Here is a 19,705-nt window from a genome sequence, read left to right as displayed (position 1 = left end):
GTTACACTACACACTACCACCGGCCCCTACGCTTCCCCTCCAGGGTCAGTTACACTACACACTACCACCGACCCCTACGCTCCCCCTTCAGGGTCAGTTACACTACACACTACCACCGGCCCCTACGCTTCCCCTTCAGGGTCAGTTACACTACACACTACCACCGGCCCCTACGCTTCCCCTCCAGGGTCAGTTACACTACACACTACCACCGACCCCTACGCTTCCCCTTCAGGGTCAGTTACACTACACACTACCACCGATCCCTACGCTTCCCCTTCAGGGTCAGTTACACTACACACTACCACCGACCCCTACGCTTCCCCTCCAGGGTCAGTTACACTACACACTACCACCGACCCCTACGCTTCCCCTTCAGGGTCAGTTACACTACACACTACCACCGACCCCTACGCTTCCCCTCCAGGGTCAGTTACACTACACACTACCACCGGCCCCTACGCTTCCCCTTCAGGACATGTAACCACTTGAATGTCTCTCTCTCCTGTCTGTAGATCGTCCTGCTGATAGGGTTCATGTGTGTCACCCTGCTGGTTTCCAGTCTGGTGTGTCTGACGTTACCAGGTGAGACACCAACCTTAAGTCATTGTTGGGGGAGTCATGTAGTTCAACTAGTAATTTAACTATATTTTGCAGTAGCTCAGTGGGAAGTTGAACTAAATTCAAATCTTGCAGTAGAGGCTGGTGGGAGGAGCTATTGGAGGACGGGGTCACTTAGGGCTGGAATGGAATGAATGGAACGGTATCAAACACAGCAAAGATATGGAAGCCACATGTTTGATGCAGTTCCATGTATTCTATTCCAGCCTTTACAGTGACCCCGTCCTCCTATAGCTCCTCCCACCAGCCTCCACGGAAATGTTTTCAGTAATGAATAACTTATTTATTTTTTTACATGTAGCTAACTACTGGAACTACACACAAGTATTTTTATTTTTTTGCAAAAATAAAATATGGGTAAATAGTTAAGAATGTCCTTTTCTTTTTCGGCATTAGACTGGCCTAGTTCTCAGTTGAAACTTTTTTTTTAATAGGCTAAATTACACATTGTGTTAACATCTGACTCTGTAGGGATATGTTTAGATATGATAACCTATCACAAAGTAGCTTGTTTTCAAATGAACTTGAACGGATCAGCTAGTCCGAAGCACCCTAAAACCGGTGGGAGGTATGACATGAACAGACCCGAGCCAGTGCTTGTGGTTCCTTTTCTTTTGTATCGTTTACTAAACGGGTCTTCTTTCGCACGAGTAAATAACTCCAGTACAGGTAACGTCCAGCTCTGAAACGCCAGCGTAACAAAACAAACATAAACTAAGCCGTTGACCAAAAGGCTGTGGCCGAAAAGGGAACGCAAAACAACAAACGGCTACTCCTGTCTTAGACTGTCGTCTACACATAACAGTTACAGGAGGACGCTTCTCTCTACCTAAAACCTGCCTAGATTAACAGAGAGACAGGTACCCAGTCACAGAAGCTTTCTCTGAGGTAGGAAACACTGACGTCCTCACAGGTCCCCGTCTCTACTCCCCATCCTCACCCAGCTCCTCTCCTGGCACTCCTATATAGAGGAAGACGCAAAGCAATTAGTGGGCCCAGGTGTGTACTAATCCCCTTTACACTGAGTACCAATCCCCTTTACACCGAGTACCAATCCCCTTTACACCGAGTACCAATCCCCTTTACACCGAGTACCAATCCCCTTTACACCGAGTACCAATCCCCTTTACACCGAGTACCAATCCCCTTTACACCGAGTACCAATCCCCTTTACACTGAGTACCAATCCCCTTTACACCGAGTACCAATCCCCTTTACACCGAGTACCAATCCCCTTTACACCGAGTACCAATCCCCTTTACACCGAGTACCAATCCCCTTTACACCGAGTACCAATCCCCTTTACACCGAGTACCAATCCCCTTTACACCGAGTACCAATCCCCTTTACACCGAGTACCAATCCCCTTTACACCGAGTACCAATCCTCTTTACACCGAGTACCAATCCCCTTTACACCGAGTACCAATCCCCTTTACACCGAGTACCAATCCCCTTTACACCGAGTACCAATCCCCTTTACACCGAGTACCAATCCCCTTTACACCGAGTACCAATCCCCTTTACACCGAGTACCAATCCCCTTTACACCGAGTACCTTTACACCGAGTACCAGGAGGGTGCTGTCGCATCGTCTTCCTCCAACTGGTCACTGAACTCTCACATTTAGTTCAGTAAACTATATTTTTCTTAAGGGTAGCTTGACTTCTTCCAGTGTTAAGTAATTGGTAGCTTGGTAAGCTATATTTTCAGAATAGCTTCCCCAACACTAATCTCTCTCATCTATCGACACACCTTCTTAGTATTGTTTTAAATCTAATTGAACTGCGTGGAAATAAGTGGACTTATATGATCTAAATACTAGAGTAGTTGTAAAGGAATCTCACCTGGAATGACTAACCTGAATGTTTGGAAAGGACACTAAAGGCCATGGTTCTGTTTTTAATGTGTGTGTTGAAGTGTTTGCGGGCCGATGGCTGATGTCGTTCTGGACAGGCAGCTCGAAGATCCATGAGCTGTATACCGCAGCGTGTGGTCTGTACGTGTGCTGGCTGTCCATCCGCGGTGCCACCGTGCTGTTGGCCTGGATGCCCCAGGGACGCACCATCATCATGGTCAAAGTCCAGGAGTGGAGCCTCATGGTAAGAGTAGCCCCAGAGGGTTTTCCTCTCTCGAGCAAATTCAGTTAAGTGTGGCAACCGGCCTTGAAATTAAGCCTGTGTGTCTATGTGGACTCTGTGTCTATGTGGACTCTGTGTCTATGTGGACTCTGTGTCTATGTGGACTCTGTGTCTATGTACGCTGACGACTCAACAGTAAAGTAAAACAGAGAGCTCCAGTCAGTTTTAGAATGGGTATGTAGCAATAGGCTGCCGCTAAATAGCTCAACTAAAAGCATCATTTTGGAGACAAATCACTCTCTCAACGCTAAACCTTGTTTACACCTATTGTTGAATAATGTGGCTATTGAGCAAGTTGAGGAGACGACTGCTAGGTGTCACCCTAGATAGCAAGCTGTCATGGTCAAAACATATCAACTCTATGGTTGCTAAAAGGGGAGGAGGTCTGTCCATGATGGGGTGTTGCTCTGCCTTGACATCTCAGTCGACCAGACATGTCCAACAGGTCTACGTTTTGTCACACCTGGACTACTGCCTAGCTGTGGGGTCATGTGCGGCAAAGCAGGACATGGGTAAATTACAGTTGGTCCAGAACAAAGCAGGACATGGGTAAATTACAGTTGGTCCAGAACAAAGCAGGACATGGGTAAATTACAGTTGGTCCAGAACAAAGCAGGACATAGGTAAATTACAGTTGGTCCAGGACAAAGCAGGACATAGGTAAATTACAGTTGGTCCAGGACAAAGCAGGACATGGGTAAATTACAGTTGGTCCAGAACAAAGCAGGACATGGGTAAATTACAGTTGGTCCAGAACAAAGCAGGACATAGGTAAATTACAGTTGGGTCCAGAACAAAGCAGGACATAGGTAAATTACAGTTGGTCCAGGACAAAGCAGGACATGGGTAAATTACAGTTGGTCCAGAACAAAGCAGGACATGGGTAAATTACAGTTGGTCCAGAACAAAGCAGGACATAGGTAAATTACAGTTGGTCCAGAACAAAGCAGGACATGGGTAAATTACAGTTGGTCCAGAACAAAGCAGGACATGGGTAAATTACAGTTGGTCCAGAACAAAGCAGGACATGGGTAAATTACAGTTGGTCCAGAACAAAGCAGGACATGGGTAAATTACAGTTGGTCCAGAACAAAGCAGGACATAGGTAAATTACAGTTGGTCCAGGACAAAGCAGGACATAGGTAAATTACAGTTGGTCCAGAACAAAGCAGCACGTATCTCACTTAATGTACATGGAGGGGAAGTTACAGCTCAAAGATGAGGAGAGATTGACTGCATCACTGTTGGTCTTGGTGTGAGGTGTTGATGTGTTGAAGGTACCGACCTGTCTGTCCAAGCAGTTGGCTCACAGTTCGGACTGCAACACCAGACATGCAACCAAAGGTGTCTTCACCGTCTCCAGGTCCAGAACAGAGGCTGGGGAACACACAGTATTAAACAGAGCCATGACTACATGGAACTCTCTGGTAACCCAGGTAACTCAGGCTAGTAATAAAACCAGTTAAAAAAAACAGATAAAGAACACCTTACTGCACAAACGGCACTGTGAAGAGAGACAGCCATTTTAGGGATCTTGTATTTTAATTTGCACTGTAGTGCTGTATGTATTACAGCTAGATATTGTTTGTATGTACTAATATATAGACTGTGATCTTTTTAGATTTGTGTTTCAGTCCTTTAATTATATTCTGTACTATGTATCATGTCCTGTTTCATGTGGACCCCAGGAAGAGTAGCGAATGCTTTTGCAGCGGCTAATTGGGACCCTAAATCCTCTTTTCTGGAGGTGTGTATAGAGGAAGATGGACTGTAGTAGACTGTACTGGTTATGTATAGAGGAAGATGGACTGTAGTAGGCTGTACTGGTTATGTATAGAGGAAGATGGACTGTAGTAGGCTGTACTGGTTATGTATAGAGGAAGATGGACTGTAGTAGGCTGTACTGGTTATGTATAGAGGAAGATGGACTGTAGTAGGCTGTACTGGTTATGTATAGAGGAAGATGGACTGTAGTAGGCTGTACTGGTTATGTATAGAGGAAGATGGACTGTAGTAGGCTGTACTGGTTACGTATAGAGGAAGATGGGCTGTAGTAGGCTGTACTGGTTATGTATAGAGGAAGATGGACTGTAGTAGGCTGTACTGGTTATGTATAGAGGAAGATGGACTGTAGTAGGCTGTACTGGTTATGTATAGAGGAAGATGGACTGTAGTAGGCTGTACTGGTTATGTATAGAGGAAGATGGACTGTAGTAGGCTGTACTAGTTATGTATAGAGGAAGATGGACTGTAGTAGACTGTACTGGTTATGTATAGAGGAAGATGGACTGTAGTAGGCTGTACTAGTTATGGAGGTGGCTGTATGTCCAGGGTCAAGATCTTCATGCCATTATCATTTATATTTCAACATCCAATCATGTCTTACCTTTTAATGTTTGTGTGTGTGTGTGTGTGTGTGTGTGTGTGTGTGTGTGTGTGTGTGTGTGTGTGTGTGTGTGTGTGTGTGTAGATTCTGAAGACCCTGGTAGTAGCGTTGCTGGTGGCTGGTGTTATCCCTCTACTACTGGGCCTGCTGTTTGAACTGGTCATCGTTGCTCCCCTACGTGTTCCTCTGGACCAGACGCCTCTCTTCTACCCCTGGCAGGTACTGTGTGTGTGTGATAGTAAAGGTCACTGTTTTTTTTATATGGTATCTTGTGTGTGTGTGTGGTGTATGTGTGTGTGTGATAGTAAAGGTCACTGTGTTTTTATATTGTGTGTGTAGGACTGGGCTCTGGGGGTGCTCCATGCCAAAATCATCGCTGCCATCACCCTCATGGGTCCACAGTGGTGGCTGAAGACTGTCATAGAGCAGGTGTGTTACCCTACACCACGCCATTATCCCTTACACAATGATCAATCTCACACGAAGTTTGACCAACTCTTTCCGTTGTGACTAATTGAATTGCTCGGCCTCTGACCGTAAGGCGCTACAGAGGGTAGTGCGTAGGGCCCAGTACATCACTGGGGCCAACCTTCCTGCCATCCAGGACCTCTATACCAGGCGATGTCAGAGGAAGGCCCTAAAAATTGTCAAAGACTCCAGCCACCCTAGTCATAGACTGTTCTCTCTGTAACTGCACCTCAAGCGGTACCGGAGTGCCAAGTCTAGGTCCAAAAGGCTTCTTAACAGCTTCTACACCCAAGCCATAAGACTGCTGAACAATTCATCAAATGGCCACCGGACTATTTACATTTGTTTTTACACTGCTGCTACTCGCTGTTCATTATCTATGCATAGTCACTTTACAAATGACCTTGACTAACCTGTCCCCTGCACATTGACTCGGTACCGGTTCCCCCTGTATATAACCTCCACATTGACTCTGTACCGGTACCCCCTGTATATAGCCTCCACATTGACTCTGTACCGGTACCCCCTGTATATAGCCTCCACATTGACTCTGTACCGGTTCCCCCTGTATATAGCCTCCACATTGACTCTGTACCGGTACCCCCTGTATATAGCCTCCACATTGACTCTGTACCGGTACCCCCTGTATTTAACCTCCACATTGACTCTGTACCGGTACCCCCTGTATATAACCTCCACATTGACTCTGTACCGGTACCCCCTGTATATAACCTCCACATTGACTCTGTACCGGTACCCCCCCTGTATAGCCTCCACATTGACTCTGTACCGGTACCCCCTGTATATAACCTCCACATTGACTCAGTACCAGTACTCCCTGTATATAACCTCCACATTGACTCTGTACCGGTACCCCCTGTATATACCTACACATTGACTCTGTATACCGGTACCCCCCTGTATATACCTCCACATTTGACCTGTAAACCGGTACCCCCTGTATATACCTCCACAGTAGAATCTGTACCGTACCACCCTGTTATAACCTCCACATTGACTCGTAACCGGTACTCCCTGTATATAACCTCCACATTGACTCTGTACCGGTACCCCATGATATACTCCACATTGACTCTGTACCGGGACCCCCTGTATATAACCTCCACATTGACTCTGTCGGACCCCTGTAATATAAACTCCACTTGACTCTGTACCGGTACCCATCCCTGTATATAACCTCGCACATTGACATCCTGTAAACTGGTACCCTCCCTATATACACCTCCACAGTGACTCTGAACAGGTACCCCCTGTATATAACCTCAACATTGACTCTGTCCGTACCCCCTGTATATAGCCCCTCCACATTGAATCTGTACCGGGTACCTCCCTGTATATAACCCTCCACATGACTCTGTACCGGTACCCCTGTATATAACCTCACATTGACTCTGTACCGGTACCCCCTGTATATAAGCCTCCACATTGACTGTACCGGTACTCCCTGTATATAACCTCACATTGACTCTGTACCGGTACCCCCTGTATATAGCCTCCACATTGACTCTGTACCGGTACCCCCTGTATATAGCCTCCACATTGACTGTACCGGTACTCCCTGTATATAACCTCCACATTGACTCTGTACCGGTACCCCCCCTGTATATAACCTCCACATTGACTCTGTACCGGTACCCCCTGTATATAACCTCCACATTGACTCTGTACCGGTACCCCCTGTATATAACCTCCACATTGACTCTGTACCGGTACCCCCTGTATATAACCTCCACATTGACTCTGTACCGGTACTCCCTGTATATAACCTCCACATTGACTCTGTACCGGTACCCCTGTATATAACCTCCACATTGACTCTGTACCGGTACCCCCTGTATATAACCTCCACATTGACTCTGTACCGGTACCCCCTGTATATAGCCTCCACATTGACTGTACCGGTACTCCCTGTATATAACCTCCACATTGACTCTGTACCGGTACCCCCTGTATATAACCTCCACATTGACTCTGTACCGGTACCCCCTGTATATAGCCTCCACATTGACTGTACCGGTACTCCCTGTATATAACCTCCACATTGACTCTGTACCGGTACCCCCTGTATATAACCTCCACATTGACTCTGTACCGGTACCCCCTGTATATAACCTCCACATTGACTCAGTACCAGTACCCCCTGTATATAACCTCCACATTGACTCTGTACCGGTACCCCCTGTATATACCCTCCACATTGACTCTGTACCGGTACCCCCTGTATATAACCTCCACATTGACTCTGTACCGGTACCCCCTGTATATAACCTCCACATTGACTCTGTACCGGTACCCCCTGTATATAACCTCCACATTGACTCTGTACCGGTACCCCCTGTATATAACCTCCACATTGACTCTGTACGGTACCCCCTGTATATAACCTCCACATTGACTCTGTACCGGTACCCCCTGTATATAGCCTCCACATTGACTCTGTACCGGTACTCCCTGTATATAACCTCCACATTGACTCTGTACCGGTACCCCCTGTATATAACCTCCACATTGACTCTGTACCGTACCCCCTGTATATAACCTCCACATTGACTCTGTACCGGTACCCCCTGTATATAACCTCCACATTGACTCAGTACCAGTACCCCCTGTATATAACCTCCACATTGACTCTGTACCGGTACCCCCTGTATATAACCTCCACATTGACTCTGTACCGGTACTCCCTGTATATAACCTCCACATTGACTCTGTACCGGTACCCCCTGTATATAACCTCCACATTGACTCAGTACCGGTACTCCCTGTATATAACCTCCACATTGACTCTGTACCAGTACTCCCTGTATATAACCTCCACATTGACTCTGTACCGGTACCCCCCTGTATATAGCCTCCACATTGACTCTGTACCGGTACCCCCCTGTATATAGCCTCCAACATTGACTCTGTACCGGTACCCCCTGTATATAGCCTCCACATTGACTCTGTACCGGTACCCCCTGTATATAACCTCCACATTGACTCTGTACCGGTACCCCCTGTATATAGCCTCCACATTGACTCTGTACCGGTACCCTCTGTATATAACCTCCACATTGACTCTGTACCGGTACCCTCTGTATATAACCTCCACATTGACTCTGTACCAGTACCCCCTGTATATAGCCTCCACATTGACTCTGTACCGGTACCCCCTGTATATAACCTCGTTATTGACTCTGTACCGGTACCCCCTGTATATAACCTCCACATTGACTCTGTACCGGTACCCCCTGTATATAGCCTCCACATTGACTCTGTACCGGTACCCCCTGTATATAACCTCCACATTGACTCTGTACCGGTACCCCCTGTATATAGTCTCCACATTGACTCTGTACCGGTACCCCCTGTATATAGCCTCCACATTGACTCTGTACCGGTACCCCCTGTATATAACCTCCACATTGACTCTGTACCGGTACCCCCTGTATATAACCTCGTTATTGTTATGTAATTTTCTTCTGTTACTTATTTTTTTCACTTTAGTTTATTTTGTAAATATATTCCTAACTGCATTGTTGGTTAGGGGTTTGAAAGTAAACATTTCACTGTAAGGTCTAAACATGTTGTATTCAGCACTTGTGACAAATACCTTTTCCCCCTACGTGAACAATACATTTCGACCCTGTGTAAAGTGACCGGCGAGGGGTAACATCGCCACCTCTCCTCCTGTCAGGTGTATGCTAACGGCATCAGGAACATCGACCTCCATTTCATCATCTGTAAGCTGGCTGCCCCTGTCATCTCGGTGCTGCTGCTGTCCCTGTGTGTCCCCTACGTCATAGCAGCTGGGGTCGTACCTGCCGTAGGTCAGTCAACAGTGTGTGTGTGCACGTGTGTGTGTGCACGTGTTTGTTTGTTTGCGTGCATGTTCATGGGAAGTGTTTGCATGCACACCTGTGGGTGAGTATGAAGTGTTTAGCTCTAACTCTACTAATAGATCTGTACCCCTCCTGGTGTGACTCCAGATATAACTCTACTAATAGATCTGTACCCCTCCTGGTGTGACTCCAGATATAACTCTACTAATAGATCTGTACCCCTCCTGGTGTGACTCCAGATATAACTCTACTAATAGATCTGTTCCCCTCCTGGTGTGACTCCAGATATAACTCTACTAATAGATCTGTACCCCTCCTGGTGTGACTCCAGATTTAACTCTACTAATAGATCTGTACCCCTCCTGGTGTGACTCCAGATATAACTCTACTAATAGATCTGTACCCCTCCTGGTGTGACTCCAGATATAACTCTACTAATAGATCTGTACCCCTCCTGGTGTGACTCCAGATATAACTCTACTAATAGATCTGTTCCCCTCCTGGTGTGACTCCAGATATAACTCTACTAATAGATCTGTTCCACTCCTGGTGTGACTCCAGATATAACTCTACTAATAGATCTGTACCCCTCCTGGTGTGACTCCAGATATAACTCTACTAATAGATCTGTTCCCCTCCTGGTGTGACTCCAGATATAACTCTACTAATAGATCTGTACCCCTCCTGGTGTGACTCCAGATTTAACTCTACTAATAGATCTGTACCCCTCCTGGTGTGACTCCAGATATAACTCTACTAATAGATCTGTATCCCTCCTGGTGTGACTCCAGATATAACTCTACTAATAGATCTGTACCCCTCCTGGTGTGACTCCAGATATAACTCTACTAATAGATCTGTTACCCTCCTGGTGTGACTCCAGATATAACTCTACTAATAGATCTGTTACCCTCCTGGTGTGACTCCAGATATAACTCTACTAATAGATCTGTACCCCTCCTGGTGTGACTCCAGATATAACTCTACTAATAGATCTGTACCCCTCCTGGTGTGACTCCAGATATATCTCTACTAATAGATCTGTTCCCCTCCTGGTGTGACTCCAGATATAACTCTACTAATAGATCTGTACCCCTCCTGGTGTGACTCCAGATATAACTCTACTAATAGATCTGTACCCCTCCTGGTGTGACTCCAGATATAACTCTACTAATAGATCTGTTCCCCTCCTGGTGTGACTCCAGATATAACTCTACTAATAGATCTGTACCCCTCCTGGTGTGACTCCAGATATAACTCTACTAATAGATCTGTTACCCTCCTGGTGTGGCAGGTCTGTCAGGTGTGTCAGGTATGACCCCAGAGATGCAGATTCTGATACAGAGGAGGATCTACCCATTCCTCCTGATGGTAGTGTCCATCATCGGCATCCTCTCCTTCCAGATACGACAGTTCAAACGCCTTTATGAACACATCAAGAACGACAAGTAAGCACCCACCCCTATCTCCATACCTGGCCTGTTCCTTCAAAGCTCCTTGTACAGCGATAGTACAACCCTGGTCCCAGGGAGTGTCAGGATATGCAGGCTTTTGTTCCAGCCCAGCACTTCCACACCTGATTTGAACTATTCAAGGTCTTGATCTGCAGCTGACACACAAACTAGGTAAATGCTCTAGTATTGTGATTGACATGTGACTGTTTTTTTAACCCCCGTGCCCTCTTTGCCTTCCTGCAGGTACCTGGTTGGCCAGCGGCTTGTCAACTACGAACGCAAGGCTAGGGGAACCAGCTCTGTCCCGCCACCTAACTCTATCCCAGAGTAGTCAAATTTACTTTTGGAAACCACCCATCTCCCTCCCTCCCTCTCTCTCCCCCCTCCCTCCCTCTCTCTCCCCCCTCCCTCCCTCTCTCTCCCCCCCTCCCTCCCTCTCTCTCTCCCCCTCCCTCCCTCTCTCTCTCCCCCCTCCCTCCCTCTCTCTCTCCCCCTCCCTCCCTTCTCTCTCCCCCTCCCTCCCTTTCTCTCTCCCCCTCCCTCCCTTTCTCTCTCCCCCCTCCCTCTCTCTCTCCCCCTCCCTCCCTCTCTCTCTCCCCCTCCCTCCCTTTCTCTCTCCCCCCCCTCCCTCTCTCTCTCCCCCCCTCCCTCTCTCTCTCCCCCTCCCTCTCTCTCTCCCCCTCTCTCCCCCCTCCCTCTCTCCCCCTCTCTCCCCCCCTCCCTCTCTCTCCCTCCCCTCCTCTCCCAGTCATGTTCATGCCTTGCTAAGTGTTAAGTGCAGCCTGAGGATTGTACATATGTAAATACTTTGGATGCAGACTTGTCTGAAATTGGACAGATTTGGATTAATGCAATGACCATTGTACATCTTAAGTGTATGTATATTAATTTATTAAATCAAACTGACAATTTGTTTCTGTCTTGTTGTTTATCATGAAGAAGAAAAAATACATTTAAAAAAAATTAGAGGGGTGGTGTGATAGTTTCATCCTTTGGGACAAGTTGAGATTCCAGCATTATTCCAAACTCCTCCTTTAGTATGTCAGGTATCTCTTCATCAGTCAGCTCTCTGGTGGTTTTAGTCACAGTCCCAGCTTCATCTGAGGGAAACTGGCTGGTGATGAGTTTATGGCCTATGTAGGTGAGCCTCCCGGTAGGCTTCAGGATGGAGCACAGAGACTTACAGAAGAAGATGGAGCTAGGGGAGCTCTGATGGTAGTCGCACATCTCTATGAAGTCTCCTCTGTGTCTTGTGTCCAGAGTGAACTTGTATAGCTCAGTCCATTGCCCAGTTTCCCTCTCTTCATCTTGCCACTCCAGAAAGTGCATCTCTCCGGCTTGTCTGATCCTGTACACTCTGTGGCCCTGCTTCTGAGGTTCTTCCGTCTCTAAGGACATGGGGAACTCGAACCCTGATCCACCAAATGCCACGTCACACAGCCACCGATGCCCCTCGAGCGTCACCATCGAGATGAAGTGGTCGAATGGCGGGCCATACAACCCTGTGATGGCGTTTCTCACTTGTCCCGCTAGGATGTTGACCTCAAATCCCATTTCTGACAGAAGCCAGGAGAACAGACCGTTATTCTCGAAGCAGAACCCTCCGCGGCGGTGGTTAACGATTTTATCATAGAGGTGCGGGAGGTCGAGTCGTACGCGCCCCCCGCTGTGGACGGTGAGATTCTCGAACGGGACAGTGCTCAGATGACAGCGGTGTACACGCTGGAGCGCGGCCAAGGTCGGCGTTGGCAAAGCAGGTCCCTCGTACCCAATGCGTAGCAAATACTTCTGAACATCCATTTCTAATCGAGAACTTTCTAATCGAAAAAAAAACAAGTAAATCGTATTTTGTATAAAGTGAACGAAATATTTTATCTTTAAGAACAAAATGTCGATAGGAAGAAATGCTATGCCTCGGATTTTGAAAATAGATTAGGCGAAATGTGCAGTTCCTGTGTGTGGAGGATATTCCTTTCGGTTTGCTTTCAGTCCTGCCAAAGGTTAATGTTACACTAGTAAACGGTCGCGCTGCCTCCTGGCGGACACCAATCAGTAGTGATTAGGAAAGAATAGTCCAAGCTGACTGAAGGATTATAAAGCAGGTACTCTAGGTCCAGGTCTAAGACGAATATAATATACAATCCTAATAAAATAGACGCCTAGATTAGTAGAATATGTCTAGAGACCTGATTAAGGTTACTTTTACAAAGGCATCCAAAATCGAAACAAAAAATCAAGAGATTAACAAAAGCATGCAACACAGTTGGCACTCCAAAGCTTCTCCTTTTATTTTCGGCCCAGGGTTTATTCATTACCGTTTATCGTTTAAGAACCAGACGGAAGCAAACAGAGAACAGGGCGAAACAGAAAGGGACCTACCGTTGCATGTAATCGGTTTCGCAACAGACAGAACATTTTGCAACAGAATCGGCGTAATGAATACACCCCAGATATACTAGCGCGGGAATACAACAGGTGTAAACCTTGCAGATATATATATAAAAGTGTGGGCCACTTGCACCCTCTACCGGGAGACGAAGGGAAATGCACAGGGGAGCGTGGTCGGTGACGTCACGCAAAGTCTCCCATGGGGTGGGGTCGTCACGAGATACCACAGCTACGAAATTATAATCCCCGACCATTTCTACTATCTATCTCTTTCAAATGTGATTTTAAACCTAACTTTAACCTCACTGCTAACCTTAAATTGAGACCCCCCCCCAAATATATATATATATATTTCATGCATTTTTACGATATAGTAGTGCTTAATTTGTAAATCGGGAGGGCCCGGAACACAGTGAGGAAAAAAGTGTCCAAAACAACGTAGCAGCCAAGTAGCCTACTATCTATGGTGGTGAAACAGACAGCACACTCCAAGGTTTTTTTTTCTTAAAAAAAGTAATAATTAACAACAAATCAATACAGAGAGTACATGAGGGAACACACGTATATATAGATTATATACAATGGACAATTGGGCTAGGGGGTACAATATCACATTACACACGGACCTTAAGGGACATGCATACACTTATAATTCTAACAGCCTTTTTGTTAGTAGAGTATTTCATTGTCTTAAAATACAGTTCAATTTCTTTTTGTACGGTAAGAAAATGTGTTTTTTTTGTTGTTGTAAATTTACATTTGTGAATATGAAATTTGGCCAAAAGAATAATGAAATTAATTAAATAAAAATGTTTCATCTTATTCATATCGTAGGTAAAGAATCCAAGCAGTAACATCTCTCCACAATAGTGTAAGACCTTCATAAATGTGTTCAATTATAAATCTACTGATGTCTTGCCACAGTTTTCTTACATGAATACAATGCCAAAAAAGATGCAACACTGTCTCTGGGTGGTCATTACAAAAGGAGCAATTTGGTTGATGTTTTCCTTAAACATCTTCATATAGTGGTTGGCAGGATAATATTTATGAATAATTTTAAAGGAAACTTCCTTAATTTTGTTAACACCTGATAACCAGGTGGCGAATCGCATCTCTGCATGTCTGACAGACATATCAGTGTGGATGACGGATCACCACCTCAAGCTGAACCTCGGCAAGACGGAGCTGCTTTTCCTCCCGGGGAAGGACTGCCCGTTCCATGATCTCGCCATCACGGTTGACAACTCCATTGTGTCCTCCTCCCAGAGTGCTAAGAACCTTGGCGTGACCCTGGACAACACCCTATTGTTCTCCACTAACATCAAGGCGGTGACCCGATCCTGTAGGTTCATGCTCTACAACATTCGCAGAGTACGACCCTGCCTCACACAGGAAGCGGCGCAGGTCCTAATCCAGGCACTTGTCATCTCCCGTCTGGATTACTGCAACTCGCTGCTGGCGGGGCTCCCTGCCTGTGCCATTAAACCCCTACAACTCATCCAGAACGCCGCAGCCCGTCTGGTGTTCAACCTTCCCAAGTTCTCTCACGTCACCCCGCTCCTCCGCTCTCTCCACTGGCTTCCAGTTGAAGCTCGCATCCGCTACAAGACCATGGTGCTTGCCTACGGAGCCGTGAGGGGAACGGCACCTCCGTACCTTCAGGCTCTGATCAGGCCCTACACCCAAACAAGGGCACTGCGTTCATCCACCTCTGGCCTGCTCGCCTCCCTACCTCTGAGGAAGCACAGTTCCCGCTCAGCCCAGTCAAAACTGTTCGCTGCTCTGGCACCCCTATGGTGGAACAAGCTCCCTCACGACGCCAGGACAGCGGAGTCAATCACCCCCTTCCGGAGACACCTGAAACCCCACCTCTTTAAGGAATACCTGGGATAGGACAAAGTAATCCTTCTAACCCCCCCTAAAAGATTTAGATGCACTATTGTAAAGTGGTTGTTCCACTGGATATCATAAGGTGAATGCACCTATTTGTAAGTCGCTCTGGATAAGAGCATCTGGTAAATGACCAATAAATCCATTCCAATAAGGCATGACATTTTAATCATTTAGCAGACACTCTTATCCAGAGCAACTTACAGTAGTGAATGCATACATTTCATTTCATGCATATTTTTAGTTTTTTTGTACTGGCCCCCCGTGGGAATCAAACCCACAACCCTGGCGTTGCACACACCATGCACTACCAACTGAGCTACAGGGAAGACATAAGGTATACAACATCCTGCTGAAGCAAGGTTCGTATCGCTCTGTTGTTGAATGGACCAAAAGAGAAACAAATCTTTCCTACTGATGAGTCAACAGGGTTAATGGAAGGTAGGCTCTGAGAGTCAGGTCTTGACATGTTCCTGAATAACAGAGCAACACCTGAGGGAATGGCATCTAAAACAATGGCAAAATCTTTAGGTGTTACAGGGACCTTTACATTTACATTTACATTTGTCATTTAGCAGACGCTCTTATCCAGAGCGACTTACAGTAGTGAATGCATACATTTTCATACATTTTATTTTATACATTTTATACATTTTATTTTTCATACATTTTCATACATTTTATTTTTCACCTTGTAAAGTGATAAGAATTCCTTATAACTGGGTAAAAGACCCTCTGCATTTACCAGTTGGCTCACCAATAGGACATTATTTACCAGTTGGCTCACCAATAGAATATTATTTACCAGTTGGCTCACCAATAGGACATTATTTACCAGTTGGCTCACCAATTGGACATTATTTACCAGTTGGCTCACCAATAGGATATTATTTACCAGTTGGCTCACCAATAGGACATTATTTACCAGTTGGCTCACCAATAGGATATTATTTACCAGTTGGCTCACCAATAGGATATTATTTACCAGTTGGCTCACCAATAGGATATTATTTACCAGTTGGCTCACCAATAGGATATTATTTACGAGTTGGCTCACCAATAGGATATTATTTACCAGTTGGCTCACCAATAGGATATTATTTACCAGTTGGCTCACCAATAGGATATTATTTACCAGTTGGCTCACCAATAGGATATTATTTACCAGTTGGCTCACCAATAGGATATTATTTACCAGTTGGCTCACCAATAGGATATTATTTACCAGTTGGCTCACCAATAGGACATTATTTACCAGTTGGCTCACCAATAGGATATTATTTACCAGTTGGCTCACCAATAGGATATTATTTCGGAACCAATATTCTAAAAACAAATAAGTATTTTTATACATATATCCCGATTATTCCATATATAATATCTGTGTGGAGAAAAATTGTGTTTATAAATTAAGGACCATGACAAGAAAACCTGCCGATGAAAAGCAGAAAGTTTCACTGGAACATTGTCAATATTATAATTGCAAAACAACTTGAAGTTAAGGCCACCAAAAGTAGAGAAGACATGATGAGGAATAAAATTCCATATAGAAGTGGGTCTTAGGAATTGTTTTATCCAATTGACCACTTCCAGCACCCGACAGAGATGGCCGCCTCACTTCGCGTTCCTAGGAAACTATGCAGTATTTAGTTTTTTGTACTCACTTCCGTCATCATGAAGTGCTTTGAGAGACTAGTCAAGGACCATATCTCCTCCACCCTACCTGACACCCTAGACCCACTCCAATTTGCTTATAGGTCCACAGACGATGCAATCGCCATCACACTGCACACTGCCCTAACCCATCTGGACAAGAGGAATACCTATGTAAGAATGCTGTTCATTGATTACAGCTCAGCATTTAACACCATAGTACCCTCCAAACTCGTCATTAAGCTCGAGACCCTGGGTCTCGACCCCGCCCTGTACAACTGGGTCCTGTACTTCCTGACGGGCCGCCCCCAGGTGGTGAGGGTAGGTAACAACATCTCCACCCCGCTGATCCTCAACACTGGGTCCCCACAAGGGTGTTCTCAGCCCTCTCCTGTACTCCCTGTTCACCCACGACTGCGTGGCCATGCACGCCTCCAACTCAATCATCAAGTTTAAAATGTAAAATGTAAGTTTGCAGACGACACTACAGTGGTAGGCTTGATTACCAACAACGACGAGACGGCCTACAGGGAGGAGGTGAGGGCCCTCGGAGTGTGGTTTCACGAAAATAACCTCACACTCAATGTCAACAAAACAAAGGAGATGATTGTGGACTTCAGGAAACAGCAGAGGGAGCAGCCCCCTATCTACATTGACGGGACAGTAGTGGAGAGGGTGGAGAGTTTTAAGTTCCTCGGTGTACACATCACGGACAAACTGAAATGGTCCACCCACACAGACAGTGTGGCGAAGAAGGTCGCAACAGAGCCTCTTCAACCTCAGGAGGCTGAAGAAATTCGGCTTGTCACCAAAAACCCTCACAAACATTTACAGATGCACAATCGAGAGCATCCTGTCGGGCTGTATCACCGCCTGGTACGGCAGCTGCTCCGCCCATAACCGGAAGGCTCTCCAGAGGGTAGTGAGGTCTGCACAACGCATCACCGGGTGCAAACTACCTGCCCTCCAGGACACCTACACCACCCGCTGTCACAGGAAGGCCAAAAAGATCATCAAGGACAACAACCACCCGAGCCACTGCCTGTTCACCCCGCTATCATCCAGAAGGCGAGGTCCATACAGGTGCATCAAAGCGGGGACCGAGAGACTGAAAAACAGCTTCTATCTCAAGGCCATCAGACTGTTAAACAGCCATCACTAACATTGAGTGGCTGCTGCCAACATACTGACTCAACTCCAGCCACTTTAATAATGGAAAAATTGATGTAAACAATTTATCACTAGCCACTTTATATTATATAATGTTTACTTACCCTACATTACTCATCTCATATGTATATACTGTACGCTATACCATCTACTGCATCTTGCCATCTTGATGTAATAAATGTATCACTAGCCACCTTAAACAATGCTGCTTTATATGTTTTCATACCCTACATTACTCATCTCATATGTATATACTGTACTCTATACCATCTATTACATCTTGTCTATGCCGTTCGGCCATCACTCATTTATATATTTATATGTACATATTCGTATTCATTCCTTTACACTTGTGTGTATAAGGTAGTTGTTGTGGAATTGGTAGATTACTTGTTAGATATTACTACATGGTCGGAACTAGAAGCACAAGCATTTCGCTACACTTGCATGAACACCTGCTAACCATGTGTATGTGACAAATACATTTGATTTGATTTGATCTTAAAAGTATTATTTAAGGTAGTAAAGTCCAGAAAATTCAGCCCACCATTTTCATAAGTGTTCTTTACAACAGTTTTCCTAATGTAATGGGTGCGGTTTCTCCACAGAAAGTTGAAAAGCATCTGGTCTATCTCCTTGCTTATTTTACTGTCAAGATATAAAGATAGAGTGCCATATATTAGTCTAGAGATACCTTCAGCCTTGGTTATTAGGACTCTACCTTTTAAAGATAAGTCCCTCTTTAGCCATTGATTTAGCTTCTTCTGGGGTTTTTTAATAAGAGGGTTAATATTTAGTAAGCCTCTAGACATCTGATCCTTTGTAATGGATATGCCTAAATATGTAAGTTCTTCTTTTACTGGAATACCATAATAGGAAGGTGTCACACAATCTTTGACAGCTATGAGTTCACATTTATTAATGTTAAGATATACCAGATGCTTTGGAAAAGGATTGTATCACATTGATCGATATGGGAATTTGGTTTGCGTCTTTCAGATAAAAGTGTAGTATCGTCAGCCAGCTGGCTTATAATCATTTCTTTACCAGCTCTGGAAATACCTTGTACAGGACTATTATTTAAATAATTTGCAAGAAGTTGGATGATTAATAAAAACAGGTACGGAGAGATTGGACAACCTTGCCTAATTCCTCTCTTTAACTCAAATCTAGGTGAGGTGCCATATTTCAATTTGATAGAGCTGTTACCATTTGCATAGAGAGTCTTAATAGCCTTACAGAAACAAATCCCCAAAGCCAAGTCTCACAAGGGAGTGGAAGAGGAACTGATGCTCTACTGTGTCAAATGCTTTATAAAAATCTAAAAATAATATGAAGCTATCCTCGGTTATTAGGTCTGAGTAGTCAAGTATGTCTAATACTAGTCTGACATTGTTAGAAATATGTCTGTTCCTCATGAAGCCAGACTGTGTTTCATCAATGATTGCATCCAGGACTTCTTTAATTATTTTTGCAAGTAGTAAGGCTAAATGAGGGAAAGGCTGCTTACTTCGTCAGAGGACGAGGCTTCATCAACGGTTTAGAAATCCATGTTCCTCCCTAAAATCTCACCAGAAGGAACAGATTGATGGTTTCAGCCATGGTATTCTCATTTTCCTTGTATTGTTTAACTAACAAGCATCAGGTGACTTTTTTTCAGAATACTCAGGTACTTCAATTTATTAGT

At 45.2% G+C, this 19,705-nt stretch overlaps 2 protein-coding genes across 2 annotated transcripts in view; one reads left to right on the top strand and one right to left on the bottom strand.

Moving 5' to 3' along the window:
- Positions 1 to 11,289, top strand: part of LOC115195256 (E3 ubiquitin-protein ligase MARCH6) — a 28,931-nt gene extending 17,642 nt beyond the window's left edge. The window contains exons 18-25 of the mRNA XM_029755032.1: positions 9 to 428; positions 516 to 585; positions 2,541 to 2,722; positions 5,232 to 5,366; positions 5,487 to 5,576; positions 9,316 to 9,448; positions 10,755 to 10,908; positions 11,158 to 11,289. Coding sequence (XP_029610892.1) covers positions 9 to 428; positions 516 to 585; positions 2,541 to 2,722; positions 5,232 to 5,366; positions 5,487 to 5,576; positions 9,316 to 9,448; positions 10,755 to 10,908; positions 11,158 to 11,245 — 1,272 coding nt within the window. The 3' untranslated portion in view covers positions 11,246 to 11,289. The remainder of the gene's footprint in view (positions 1 to 8; positions 429 to 515; positions 586 to 2,540; positions 2,723 to 5,231; positions 5,367 to 5,486; positions 5,577 to 9,315; positions 9,449 to 10,754; positions 10,909 to 11,157) is intronic.
- Positions 11,290 to 11,783: 494 nt separating this feature from the next.
- LOC115195391 (arylamine N-acetyltransferase, liver isozyme-like) lies at positions 11,784 to 12,935 on the bottom strand. The gene has a single exon (XM_029755200.1). The coding sequence runs from the start codon at positions 12,712 to 12,714 to the stop codon at positions 11,878 to 11,880; it is 837 nt and encodes a 278-aa protein (XP_029611060.1). The 5' UTR covers positions 12,715 to 12,935; the 3' UTR covers positions 11,784 to 11,877.
- Between the last annotated feature and the right edge of the window lie 6,770 nt (positions 12,936 to 19,705).

Source organism: Salmo trutta, chromosome 6 (assembly GCF_901001165.1).
Source record: "Salmo trutta chromosome 6, fSalTru1.1, whole genome shotgun sequence".
Lineage (NCBI taxonomy): Eukaryota > Metazoa > Chordata > Actinopteri > Salmoniformes > Salmonidae > Salmo > Salmo trutta.
The sequence above is the reverse complement of the archived record's forward strand: the minus strand, read 5'-3'. Positions and strand labels throughout refer to the sequence as shown.